The following is an 11,896-nucleotide window of genomic DNA, read 5'->3' on the forward strand; positions in this document are numbered from 1 at the left end:
GAGGAGGGTTAAAACTGGTGGAACAAGAATAAATGGTGTTTACAGCTCCAAAGCTGGTTAATTATTATGTAGAAGAAATACTACTGGGACAAGCTGTTCGGATGATTAGAATATATATACACTTTCCCCCTCGCAAACCCATGGTCCTGCCTGAATCGTGCCGACCAAAAGACCAGCCAGGAACCAGATCACAGATAAGTTAACTACAAAATTCAAGAGGTCTGTAACGAGCTAGCAGCGCGTTGTCCATGTCGGACTTCAGGGATAGCAGCCAATTCTGGGCAACTGGTTTTGAAACGGCTCTCATGCGTTCGCTAGTTTGATTCTGGTGTGATTATAATTGTCAACTTGCTGAGCTTTGGAAACGTGATGGTTGTTCATTTAAAGTTCTCCTCCGTTCGCGCTTTTTTTAAGCTTCGGTAGGGAGGGGCTCTCGGAGAGAAGGATGTCATAAATATAGGAAACGGAAGAACGAAAACGGCGGGAGGGCTGAAAAATTTTGACGTGCGAAGTAAAGCGCTCTGCAACATGTTGCATCAATTTCTCCCCTCGATCTGAGCAGGTGAGGCTTTGAAGCCGAGCATCCAAGCGGGCGGCTCTAGAAGGCTGTACTGTGTAATATAATATAAGTGTCTCATCTCCCGAAAAAATGGTATCCAAAAAAAGATAAATGGATCAGTAAAGGAAAAGTCTGTCCTTCGCATCTTGCACTACCCATTCGAGCCCCTCGTTCAGGTTACTGCCTGTCATTGCACTGCATGGGAATATTGTCCACTTGTGAGTCTTGATCGCATCAAGCTGTAGCGCCTATCCTCCCGTAGAAACACATCTCAGCAAATTCATATTATCAATGTAAGTTAGACGACACAGGAAAGGATCCAGGTCACACATACCTCTCGAATATCATCTTTGCCCATGCCCCCTTCGACATCGATCTTGTTCAGAAAGACAAGCAAGCTAGCGCCCATAAGTCGCTTTTTGAATCTTTCGTCAGCTCCACCAATCAAATGTGTGTTCTGGATAAAAATTTTCGAACTTACCTCCTCTTGCAGAAGCCCAGCAAGTTCCTCTCTGCAGTCGTCGATTCGGAGGCGATCCGTGGCATCAACCACCCAGATCAAAGCGTCGGTTTTTTCGAAATAATTTCTCCAGTACGACCTCAATGTCTTTTGCCCTCCAACATCCCCTACATGGGAAAAAATATGCCAGTTTTAGAGTTTCCATTTTTTTTCATCTTGTTTTTTTTCCCTTTTGGCTTGCTCGTAAGTTCAGGATGAAAACTTACATATGTTTAACTTGTACCTATTTTCGATAGAACAGATGGCCAGTCAGTCCACTTGGAGTTTATTCAAGTAACCTGCTCAACATGACAAACCACTATACCTACCCTTGGAAATCAATAGATTTGATGATAAAGCCCAGCGTTGGGCTAACAGTGGTGATATCCTCATTCATAATCCTCTTGACAATGGTTGTTTTGCCTGCATTATCAAGCCCTCTTCTGTCAATCAGCGGCAAAGCTTCACAACCATGGCATAACCAAAGGGAAAATGGACTTACAGCATCAGGATTCTCATTTCCTTGTCCTTCAGCCTTGCCTTTCGCAATATAGAAAGCATATTGGCATGCTTTTTGCAGGTGTCTCTGTCTAGCGTTTGGATGTTGCAAGAGTCAAAGGGATTTTTCACGGAGGTAAATATTGTGAGATTTCTCTCATAGAATTAAATACTTAATTATTTCCCGCCCAAACCCAACCCCCAAACCAACCTGAACTCCAGAAACGTATATCTCTATCTCAACGTCTCATTTTCAAAATAGAGAGATATAATCCAGCCTAATATTTAGCTAGGTTTATTTATGTTCAATTGATGGCCTGTATCTTTGTTTGGATTTGTCTTAGCATATTTCGTATTTCGCCATCTCCAGGGTGATGCGTTTGCTCTCTATGTCCTGTAGTGACACAGTCTACTCTTTCACAGTTTCAACCAGGCACCACCAGCCATCGGAAATACTCATTCTTCCATTGAGTTGATATTCTCACTTCAAAGATATTCCCCAGTGTCTTTCTTTCTATTGATACACACAGCTACACGATCTTCCAACTTCTACATTGGATTCATCAAAACATCCATCATCCTCTATCACTTCTTTCGCCGCTCAGGTAAATCACTGCATGGCCACTCTCTTGCTTTACAACACTGCATCCGCTCTATCTAACTCAAAGAGTATCAATAGGGAGTGATTGTTAGCCATTTGAGGCTGATGACAGTTAGTGCAAGGCCCTCAGGGAGTAGAGGGTTTTGCCATCTGATTCCAGGGCCCTTGGGATAAAGCAACCTGCCCAAGTGGATATCGTACTCTTCCTCGAGTAACCTACATAAGCACCCAGACTTAGGAAGACGCGGCAACACATCAACAATGGAGGGACTCAGGATGTCAAATCACAAGGATCACCTATCATCCGCTGATGAATGGAGTGAAATGTTGACTTCATTCAAAACATTACAGGCCACTTCACAGTCAAGGTATCAGGCAATACGATTATCTCTCAATGAGGCTCCTCGGGCTTTGTCCTCCAAGAAGGACCACACTGGTTTGCAAACACCAACACATCAAGAAAGTTCCAATGTCGCCATTGCCAACCCTCCCGATATTAAGACCCAAAACACTCCGGAGGCCTCTGCTGGGCTGCAAACACCTACCTCAAAGAGATTAGATACATCTAGCCTAGCAAAGTCAAATATCGGAATTGCCAACTCTGTCATAGCAGTCATACCCTTAAAAGTTGCGGCTGAGCATGCCCAGGAAACTATTCCCAAGAAGGAAGACGTGACAAGCTCCGGGCATTTCTCCAGTCGACGCCAGTCACTTGTTCCGAAAATCCATCCTGCCTCTGACTCTGATATCATTACTGAAGTGAAGAGAGGTGAGGCGAATTCATAAAGAGTAGGGAAAGTGTTCGGCATACTAACAAACTATGCTCTAGCCATCGCTACTCCCAAGAAGCGGGATCAGGATATGGTAGTTCTATCCCCTTCTCCCACAGGTATTTGCCCCATCGCCGTTACATATCCTCAGTATGCTAGCATAACTCAAACGCAATTGGAAATTTACTAAAACAACGAAATGGTTTCAGACGGTTCCGATAAAGTCCTGCTTCCACAGTACAAAAAGAAATACACAGCAGGATCACCTCTGGCCCGAGGTACCCCAGCTACTCCATCAAATAGGCAACAGCCTGCACTACCTGTCCAAAATCTACACGAAATTTCCAATCAGAGGAGCTCGACCACGACCAACTGCCCTGACACCAGTCCCACGAATATAGCCAGCGGAACTGGCTTCCTTAGTGCTAGACGTGCTATACAGAAAATACCGACATCTCATGGACCCCCAAAACCTCCTCAGCTTGCGAACATGAGACGCAGGAAACCCAAAGTGATTTTGAATGCACCCAACGAGACTTCAATAGGTCCTCTAAAGAAAACTGAAATCGACGACAAACTGGAGCGCCTTCAGAGAGAAGGAAAACAGAAGATTGGTCAGCAGCTCCGTGGCATTGACCTCCACGCAGCTGAAGGGCCTTCGCCCCTTGACCGTGCGCGCCAGGGAGAGGGAAATGATCCAACATCACCTGTCGCTAAGGAAATTTCCCTTGCTCTTGCTAAGCGAGATATTGCAGCATTATCACCCTCTTTACATGATTCTCGGTCAGGTAAGAATTCATCCGGCGATACAGGGCTAGATAATGGTGATTCGTCCGATAAAGCTGCATATCGTACCCCTTTCTCTGAACGTAATTCAGATTATTCAGAGCAAAGGAATAACCATTACTCCATGTCGGGGGGTGATAATCTTTCTATGTCAGTAGTCGACTGGCATCACCGCCCTTGGGACAGTCACTCAGGTCCGAAATATACCCATAGGTTTAAAAATTGGTTGAAGACAGTTGGAGAATTGGATCGCGTCTGGGTTGATACAAACAGCCTAGAGTTCAACGATGCAAACTATCATTCCAGTGGTGGACGTGGCACGTTTCACTCACCGGTAAAGTCACCTATCACATACCTTGATCCGGCCGACCCACAAAGTGCTGCGCATGCGCACGAGACGGCTAGTGGCTATATTCATAATTGGAATTCTCAGCTGAAACGGGAACGACAAGAAGCTAAATGGAAGAAAAATCAGATGGCTATGCAAATGCAGCTCAGTCAGCAATGCCGCCAACCCCTTGCGATAGAAATGAATCCGCACACGCCAAAGTTAAATCTGTACTTGCGACCTATAGAAACGAAGGATATCCCAGGGTTACTTAAGCTGTTCAATTCGTACATTCAAAACACTGTCCGCTGCGTCGACCTAGAGCCACTCTCTTTGGAAAGTTTGGAGGAGCGCATTGCAGAATGCGAGCGAGAGAAATTCCCAGCCCTCGTTGCTGTTGAGCAGAAACCACGCCTAGGTCACGCCCTGAGTGGCGAGGAGGAAGAAATATTCGGTTGCATTCTTGCATGCGACTTCACAGGCCCAGCGACCATCCATCGCTACACTGCAGAGCTGGAACTATTCGTTGACCCCAAATACTGTCGCCTACGCGTTGGAAGTTGCCTCGTTGATAAATTACTGGAAATCTGCGATCCTGACTACTACCCCAACCAGGGATATCATTTTGACTGCGCTGCAGCACAGGCCGACGTGTACCGTGCAGGTAAAAATCGGCAAGTGGCCAGATTAATATTCATTTTACACCACGTTGCGGACAATGATGGCGATTACCAATGGACCAAGGAGTGGCTAGTGAGTAAATTCGGGTTTGAGGAACAGGCCCTATTGAAAGGCACTGGGCTTAAAGAGGGGAAATTGTGAGAGAGCCCATTTTCCACGAGAGTACTTAATATTTGACTTACATGGCTGGACATAAACGGTTCAGCTCCATACGGACACGCAGCATGCTAATCTTTCCCCTTTTTTTGCCTTTTCTTCGGGAATTTTCTAGGTTAAATTCGAGCTATCTGGTTCGCAGTATCAGGTTTATGCCCGAGGAGGCCTAGGTCGCGAATTGTAACCTTCACTACAAAGCAAATCACTACGCTCACGGCTAAAACGATTCGATGAAACTTCATTCTCGCGGTTTTCTTTTAACTATCGTCTACGCTCTTACAGTTCATGTCTCGTACTCCTATATGGCTCGTGGGTCCTGACCTCTGTTTGGATCCCATCGCGCTTGCCAGCCTACTGCGAAACATACTTGTGTGGTTTTATGTTACTTGAACATTTGCGATTTGGAAGTATATTTGTGTTATTACTCTATTCACATCTCTTTAACCCGTCCCTGTCCCTGTCCTGTTTCTTCACATTCCAAAAGAGTTCAGTTGAAGCAGCGGGGAGTTGGAAGGCGGAGAAGGAAAATGTAGCCCGCCTGCTCAGTATTACAAGGCTGGAACCAGGATAAAAACATGTGATTACTTAGGAAATAGAACTGAAAAATTAGCGTCTTGTTTCATCTTTTTTAAACTTCATGTTGAATCTTTCAAATGTCATTAGCGCTTAGCAATGTTTGCATTCAATCGTGTTAGCAACCCCCACATACTCCAAGGTTTCCTATCACTAAAACTTTATTCCGCCCTATGGGAGCCGAGTCCTGACTCCTAAGTACACGTCTTCTTCATGCCAAGAATACTCAGAAGAGAAGTGGGGCGGAGGAGGGGGAGTTGGGGGGCCTGGACGCCCGGTAGGGGTCGGGCTGGGGGCAAAGAACCGGAATCATAACTGGATATAACTAGAATGGTAAAAGAAAGAAAATGGGCATAGAAAAAGTATCTATGTTCTAATTTATTCTATTCTTAACGAGTGACTCAAATATGCAATCTATCTGTGTCCTATGCTATTCAATCCATCCATAAATTCTGAGAAAAAGAGAAAAGAAAAGAACAGCAAGCCTCCTTGATATCCTCTCTCCCGTACACTAGAGCCATCTAATCCCCTTCTATATTTAAGAGGTAGAACAGTCGCAGCTGCAGCTGAGAGGCAGGCTGCCTGTAGCTCCGATACCCGAGGCAACACCTGAGAGCTTGATCCCTGAGCCTGAAGCGAGAGCGGAAGGCGAGGGCGAAGGAGAGGGCGAAGGAGAGGGCGAAAGTGTAGAGGCGGCATCGGGGTCGACTTGCTGGGCCAGAGCAGGCACAGCTGGGGTAGATGAAGCAGATGAACTGGCAGAGGGAGTTTCACTCGAAGGTGAAGGGGCGCTGGGAGGCGCATCACCCCCACTCGAACCTTCACCGGGGTTTGGGAATTTAACTTCGTCGCCCTCGACAGTGGTCTTGCCGTTGCCGACGTTTGCAATGTAGATCTCTGGCAGTTTATCAAAGGCGGCTCTATCGCCGCTGCCGCCTTCGATGAGAACCGGGGCACAGTTCATGTACATTTCTCTGTTACCGATTTTGTTGAACCATGTCCATGCGAGGAGAGCTTCTCCACTTGGTGCGTTGGAGGGGATCTTGAAGCCATATTGCTTGTTCAGCGGGCAGCCACCAACGATCGACTCAATGACCCTGAAGGTATTGCCCTGGTCGTAGCTGAGGGAGATCTGGCAGGATCCGCCACCGTGAGTGGCGGTACCCTCGAGCTTGATATCTCCAGACCCGCCAGTCTTGTATATGGCAGAAGGCTTGCTGGCACTATCATGATGATATCCCTTGCAGGGGAAGTCAGAGCCTAGAAGTGAATATGTTAATTGTGCGAAAGGTGTAGGTAGACCTCTTTGAAGTAGAAGATGGGTTATGGAAGTTGGGCATGGCATGTGCAACTAACCATCTGCAAGAAGGGGGGAGGTCATGCTGTAATCAACATTCCCGCTGGAGCCATGGCGACTGCGGAAAGGGGCCGGATAGCTCATTTCAATATGAGCAAATGCAGATCCAGCTGCGACAACAAGAGTGAGAAGGCTAAGGGAATGCATATTTGCAAGAAGGAAGGTATAAAGTAAATGCGAGAAAAGTATGTGCCTAAGAAAGAAAGGATTGTATGTGCAGAAAAAAGAGAATGAAGAACCAGCTTCCAAGTCTCAAAGAATGAGAGAAAAGAATGTAATGGATGAATTGGTACAGAGAACGGTGATATGAAAAGGATTCAACATTCCAGGGGGATGAAGGTCCCTATTTATGTCTTTTCTGAATCCCCGATAGTCAGCTGAAATATCCACTGACAAAAAAAAAAGTGGAAAAAGAGAGAAGCGGAGAAAAAGTCAGAACGAAGGACACAGTAAAGGAATACAGGCTCCTTCCCACAAATCGTCTCCAAAAATCTCCCGGATGCAATTTTCTCACGACCATCTTGAATTCTAGAAGCCCATTACTCTGTTCCTGGTTTTTACCGATAGGTCGCTTTCCCCTGAACTTCCGTTTCGGGCCCGCTTCCTGATTGAATATCTAGGATAAGTATAGGTTTTAGCTCGTACCTACCAGCTTCTCGGGTCAGGGGAAAGTCCAGACACAGCAAAGCTTTGAACTAATACTTATTTGCCCGAATATCATGGAACGGTCAGCGATGAGGGATAAACTGCCGGAAGCGGGTCGCCCTCCGCTATGCGGGCGTAACGATGGGAACCCCGGGTATCGGGGTCCGTCGAGAAAACTAAATTTCGTCTGATGCTTGCGAAGGCCTTCATCAAGGGGTACTGGCCAATAGTTCTCCATTTCCTGTCACATTAACCTCTTCTGGCGGGGACAGAAGAGAAAATACGCTTTGTCTGATACTTTGCGAAGGGACCCCGCTAGGGGGAAGTTGGCCAGTGGGTCAATCTCCCCCGTCACATAAGACCGTCTGATGAGGCCATTTGAAAAAATAAGCTTCATATGGCGTTTCACCGAAGGAACTACATTAAAGGATATCATCAACCAATGGGCTTTTTGCCCTACCACATTAACACTAGGAGGCGCTGTTTCAACCTCCCTGCAATCGGGTTTATAGTGCCCGGATCTCTACCGTGGTCTAGGCCTGCGAAGCAGCCTTGTCGCCACAACGCCTAGCGAAAGCATGTCCTAACCTCACTTTTCGTCACCCTAACAGGGATTCAAAAGTGAGAAAGCCGTCTCCAGGCGCGGCGCCTCGTCGGGAATTGGTGCCGTGATAACGACGAGGTCGATAAGTTACGCCTTGTGGGCAGTTTATGTCCTGCTAAAATCGTTTAACTTGGTGATTATGTTCTTGTCCCTTGTTAGAAGGCAAGGGGGAAAATGAAGGGAATGGCACCCGGAAAAACACAGTATTCCATCCACCCTTCGGTTTCCTTCGCTCGAGGCAAGTTAAACGGGAGGCCGGAGGTGAAAACCAGACGGTAATGTAGTATGGAAGTGCGGAAACGTGGCTGGTCGTGCGAGTTCGGAACTGCTCAGCCAAATCCCGTCTTCAGAGTTTATAGCAAACTTGGTAGCAGCTAAAAGAAGGCCAACCCAAGAGAACTTGGTAAGAAGAATTAATACATTGCCCTGACTCCCTGTCATTTTGCTTGCCTTATTTACCATGGCGGAAAGTCGCTTGATGACATTAACGCAGGCTTGATTCAATATTAAAACGGCTATGGTCTTATTGCAAATATCCATGCCTGCGCACGTCATCCAGATTTTTCCCATTTGATTCCTACAAGCATAATAATAAGTGAGATACTCCTCAAGAAGAGAGGGGGATGTACTGTACCTCGCCCTGGGTTCCAGGATACCAGGCTCCTGATGAGTCAGACTTTACACATACGTTAGAGTCTGAAAATTTTTTGGGAAGAATTTTGGTCTTTTGCGGCCGGATTGGCCACTCTAGTTGTAGATAATTATGTCTTAGATCAATGCCCTGTTTTCGTCGTTGCAAGTCGTTTCACGATGTTGACGTTGGAAAGGGACCAGAAGTTTTGTCACGTGAATTGGACTGATATTCTGCTGCGCCACACCGCCTTGAACTGGGGAATTTTTCAGCAAGAAGCAAAACACTTTGAGTGATGGATCTTGCGCCGTTGCTACCTTCGTTCAAGCTCCTTTCCACTTATCAATTTTGTTCCCTTTTAGTTTTTTTGCTATTAATTCCCCCTTGAACTGCGGCAATTGAACGCCGACCTTTCAAAGCGGATTCAATGGCACCAATTCCTAGTAAAAAAAGTTCTGGTGATGATTTTATCTTAACTCTATCAGATGGCGAGAATTCGACCCTGCCCAATGGGGATGTCGACTTGGACGAAGCTGGAGATGATGAACTGGTTACCGCGAAACCATCGAAATCAAAATTGAAAGCTTTGGGCACCAAACGGAAAAGGGATGATGAAGTTGTGGCCAATGGAACTCAGAAAAAAAGGTCAAAAAAAGCCCAGAAAGAAGATAGGAAAATACAGCGACCGGGTCATGGTGCGGAGCTTAAGTCGAACTCCGACACTGAACAGGACGCAAACGAGAACGACGATGGGGCCCTGGACCCCGATTTTGAATTCGATGTTGGAGGTGCGGCACACGCCGATCTCGTGGAGGACTTCGATGGCTGGGGACTCGATGAGCGATATGGGATTAAAACTGATGGGAAGGGAAATAAAAAGGCAGTGGATATTGATGATTTAATTTCCCGCAGGCGACAGAAGATGAAGCAAAAGTTGGAAAAGCAGAAGACGAAGGAACGGAAGAAAGCCGAAGAAGAGTCTGGCGATGAGTTTACTGGGATTGATTCGCAGGATGAAGATGAACCAGCCAATGCTGTGGACTTCGAGGAGGATGAGCTTCTGGCTCCTGATGGATTTGGTATGGGAGCCGCAAGTGAATCAGAGGAGGAAGAAGGTGACCAATCCGCTTTGGTTGAGTCCTCCGACTCTGAAAACTCTGAGGGAGCAGCTGAACCGGATTCCGAGGAAGTGGATTCCGATCACGACTCTGTTGCTTCTCCAGTGCCACATCCTGACGATATTGCCTCAGACGATGACTCTGGCGACGAAAGTGAAGATGCTGCTGAAATCGAAAAGCAAAAGGCCTTCTTTGCCCCTGAAGAGAAAGCATTAACAAACGGCATCCTAGAGCCTGCAAAATCTTTCCAAGCATTTTCACTCTCGAGGCCAATCCTACGAGGTCTCACGTCTGTTGGTTTCACTACCCCTACTCCTATTCAACGGAAAACGATACCAGTTGCACTCCTAGGAAAAGACGTTGTCGGTGGTGCAGTCACGGGGTCCGGTAAAACGGGTGCATTTATCATCCCTATTTTGGAACGTTTACTCTACCGACCCAGAAAGGTCCCGACCAGTCGCGTTGCAATTCTGATGCCCACTCGAGAACTTGCTGTTCAATGTTACAATGTGGCTACAAAACTTGCAACATTCACGGATATCACCTTCTGTCAGTTAGTTGGAGGTTTCAGTCTTAGGGAGCAAGAGAACATCCTGAAAAAGAGACCCGACGTCATTATTGCTACCCCTGGCCGATTTATTGATCATATGAGGAACTCTGCAAGTTTCACAGTCGATACCTTGGAAATCCTTGTTCTCGACGAGGCAGATCGAATGCTGGAAGATGGATTCGCCGACGAGTTGAATGAAATTTTGACTACCATTCCCAAATCCCGACAGACAATGCTCTTCTCCGCTACCATGACAAATAATGTTGACAAACTCATCCGAGTCGGCCTTAACAGACCTGTACGGTTGATGGTGGATGCGAAGAAGCAAACTGTGGGCACCTTGGTACAGGAATTCGTCAGATTACGGCCGGGCAGAGAAGACAAACGGTTAGGCTATCTCATGGTTCTCTGTAAAACCATTTATAAGGACCGTGTTATTATATTTTTCCGGGCCAAAAAGGAAGCGCATCGTGTGCGCATAATTTTCGGGCTCATGGGCCTTAAAGCTGCGGAACTACATGGAAGCATGAGCCAGGAACAGGTATTTTCTTTTTGCTTCTTTTCTTTTTCTTCTTTTAATCTCCTGCTGCCAATTTGCAATATTCCATGGAAACAGAATCTGACTAGTCAATAGCGTATCAAAAGCGTTGAAAGTTTCCGTGATGGCAAGGTTTCCTTCCTTCTCGCCACAGATGTCGCCTCCAGAGGTCTTGATATCAAAGGTGTAGAGACTGTTATTAACTACGAAGCACCACAATCACACGAAATTTACCTTCACCGTGTGGGACGTACGGCGCGTGCAGGACGTTCTGGGCGTGCATGTACTCTTGCTGCAGAGCCAGACCGAAAAGTTGTCAAAGCTGCCGTGAAAACTGGTCGAGCACAGGGAGCTAAGATCGTGAGCCGACCTATTGACTCAGCAGAAGCGGACAAGTGGGCCGCTAAGGTAGAGGAGATGCAGGAAGAGGTCAAAGAGATTCTGAAGGAGGAGAAGGAGGAGAAACAGCTAGCTCAGGCTGAAATGGAAGTCACCCGCGGCAGCAATCTGATCAACCACGAGAAGGAGATCATGTCCAGGCCCAAACGTACTTGGTTTGAAACCGAGAAGGAAAAACTGCAAGCTAAGCAGCGCTCTCTTGAAGAGTTGAATGGGCCGAGTAAGAAGAAGAAAGGCAAGCTTAGCGGAAAGGATAAAAAGAAACTTGACGACACCCGCGAAAGGAAAGAAGGGAAAGTGTGGAAGAAAGGCAAAGCTGAGCGTGAGGCCCCGGCTAAGGGTCCAGCGAAGCTTAAAGATGGACAAAAGGGCAAGAGTAAGGCCAAACCAAAGGCTAGAGGGAAACCCCCCAGGCGATGAGCTGTAAACCAATGAGCCGTTTTGATCACGGGCAACATCAATGTTAGCTACTTGCATTAGCTTTGTACTGTACATGTACATTACATGTACACTTGTTGATTTTCAAATATCGTCTTACATCATACAATACTATTTCGCTTTACTACGGCTTAATCTCCTGGTTGATTTCCATTCTTTCTGACA

General features: G+C 46.6%; 4 protein-coding genes across 7 annotated transcripts; 2 read left to right on the plus strand and 2 right to left on the minus strand.

Annotated features, from left to right (window-relative positions):
• Positions 1 to 33: 33 nt before the first annotated feature.
• On the minus strand, positions 34 to 1,677 carry BDCG_04981 (ADP-ribosylation factor-like 2). Its single transcript, XM_045420629.1, has 6 exons — positions 1,561 to 1,677; positions 1,388 to 1,498; positions 1,286 to 1,302; positions 1,041 to 1,186; positions 894 to 974; positions 34 to 807 (listed from the first exon to the last, which is right to left on the minus strand). The coding sequence occupies exons 1-6, from the start codon at positions 1,617 to 1,619 to the stop codon at positions 676 to 678; spliced, it is 546 nt and encodes a 181-aa protein (XP_045276701.1). The 5' UTR covers positions 1,620 to 1,677; the 3' UTR covers positions 34 to 675.
• Positions 484 to 6,280, plus strand: BDCG_04982. Of its 4 annotated transcripts, XM_045420630.1 has the most exons (6): positions 484 to 1,151; positions 1,321 to 2,161; positions 2,236 to 2,926; positions 2,987 to 3,046; positions 3,137 to 4,859; positions 4,994 to 5,879. In XM_045420630.1, exons 3-6 carry the CDS (start codon positions 2,419 to 2,421, stop codon positions 5,046 to 5,048), a joined length of 2,346 nt encoding a protein of 781 aa, XP_045281075.1. In that variant the 5' UTR covers positions 484 to 1,151; positions 1,321 to 2,161; positions 2,236 to 2,418; the 3' UTR covers positions 5,049 to 5,879. The 4 variants fall into 4 exon arrangements, with proteins under 4 accessions (XP_045281075.1, XP_045281076.1, XP_045276702.1 ...); XM_045420632.1 differs by having other exon boundaries at positions 672 to 1,692; positions 1,850 to 2,161; positions 3,137 to 6,042; XM_045420631.1 differs by having other exon boundaries at positions 691 to 852; positions 1,053 to 2,161; positions 3,137 to 6,280.
• BDCG_04983 (DNA-directed RNA polymerase) lies at positions 5,235 to 8,920 on the minus strand. Its single transcript, XM_045420634.1, has 4 exons — positions 8,692 to 8,920; positions 8,517 to 8,634; positions 6,808 to 8,456; positions 5,235 to 6,711 (listed from the first exon to the last, which is right to left on the minus strand). Exons 3-4 carry the CDS (start codon positions 6,953 to 6,955, stop codon positions 5,990 to 5,992), a joined length of 870 nt encoding a protein of 289 aa, XP_045276703.1. The 5' UTR covers positions 6,956 to 8,456; positions 8,517 to 8,634; positions 8,692 to 8,920; the 3' UTR covers positions 5,235 to 5,989.
• Positions 8,108 to 11,875, plus strand: BDCG_04984 (2-isopropylmalate synthase). The gene is made up of 2 exons (XM_045420635.1): positions 8,108 to 10,897; positions 10,991 to 11,875. Exons 1-2 carry the CDS (start codon positions 9,116 to 9,118, stop codon positions 11,711 to 11,713), a joined length of 2,505 nt encoding a protein of 834 aa, XP_045276704.1. The 5' UTR covers positions 8,108 to 9,115; the 3' UTR covers positions 11,714 to 11,875.
• Positions 11,876 to 11,896: the final 21 nt, after the last annotated feature.

Source organism: Blastomyces dermatitidis (genome assembly GCF_000003525.1).
Source record: "Blastomyces dermatitidis ER-3 genomic scaffold supercont1.5, whole genome shotgun sequence".
In the NCBI taxonomy this organism is placed as follows: domain Eukaryota; kingdom Fungi; phylum Ascomycota; class Eurotiomycetes; order Onygenales; family Ajellomycetaceae; genus Blastomyces; species Blastomyces dermatitidis.

Excerpts from the sequence above, each read along its gene's own strand:
- BDCG_04981 (XM_045420629.1), bottom strand. The coding sequence starts at position 1,619 with ATGCTTTCTATATTGCGAAAGGCAAGGCTGAAGGACAAGGAAATGAGA. Across the intron at positions 1,499-1,560 it reads GAAATGAGAATCCTGATGCT|AGGGCTTGATAATGCAGGCA; the intron begins GTAAGTCCATTT and ends GATTGACAGAAG. Across the intron at positions 975-1,040 it reads CTGGGCTTCTGCAAGAGGAG|CGACTTATGGGCGCTAGCTT; the intron begins GTAAGTTCGAAA and ends AGATTCAAAAAG.
- BDCG_04982 (XM_045420630.1), top strand. The coding sequence starts at position 2,419 with ATGGAGGGACTCAGGATGTCAAATCACAAGGATCACCTATCATCCGCT. Across the intron at positions 2,927-2,986 it reads CATTACTGAAGTGAAGAGAG|CCATCGCTACTCCCAAGAAG; the intron begins GTGAGGCGAATT and ends ACTATGCTCTAG. Across the intron at positions 4,860-4,993 it reads GGGCTTAAAGAGGGGAAATT|GTTAAATTCGAGCTATCTGG; the intron begins GTGAGAGAGCCC and ends GGAATTTTCTAG.
- BDCG_04983 (XM_045420634.1), bottom strand. The coding sequence starts at position 6,955 with ATGCATTCCCTTAGCCTTCTCACTCTTGTTGTCGCAGCTGGATCTGCA. Across the intron at positions 6,712-6,807 it reads CTCCCCCCTTCTTGCAGATG|GCTCTGACTTCCCCTGCAAG; the intron begins GTTAGTTGCACA and ends ATTCACTTCTAG.
- BDCG_04984 (XM_045420635.1), top strand. The coding sequence starts at position 9,116 with ATGGCACCAATTCCTAGTAAAAAAAGTTCTGGTGATGATTTTATCTTA. Across the intron at positions 10,898-10,990 it reads GAAGCATGAGCCAGGAACAG|CGTATCAAAAGCGTTGAAAG; the intron begins GTATTTTCTTTT and ends ACTAGTCAATAG.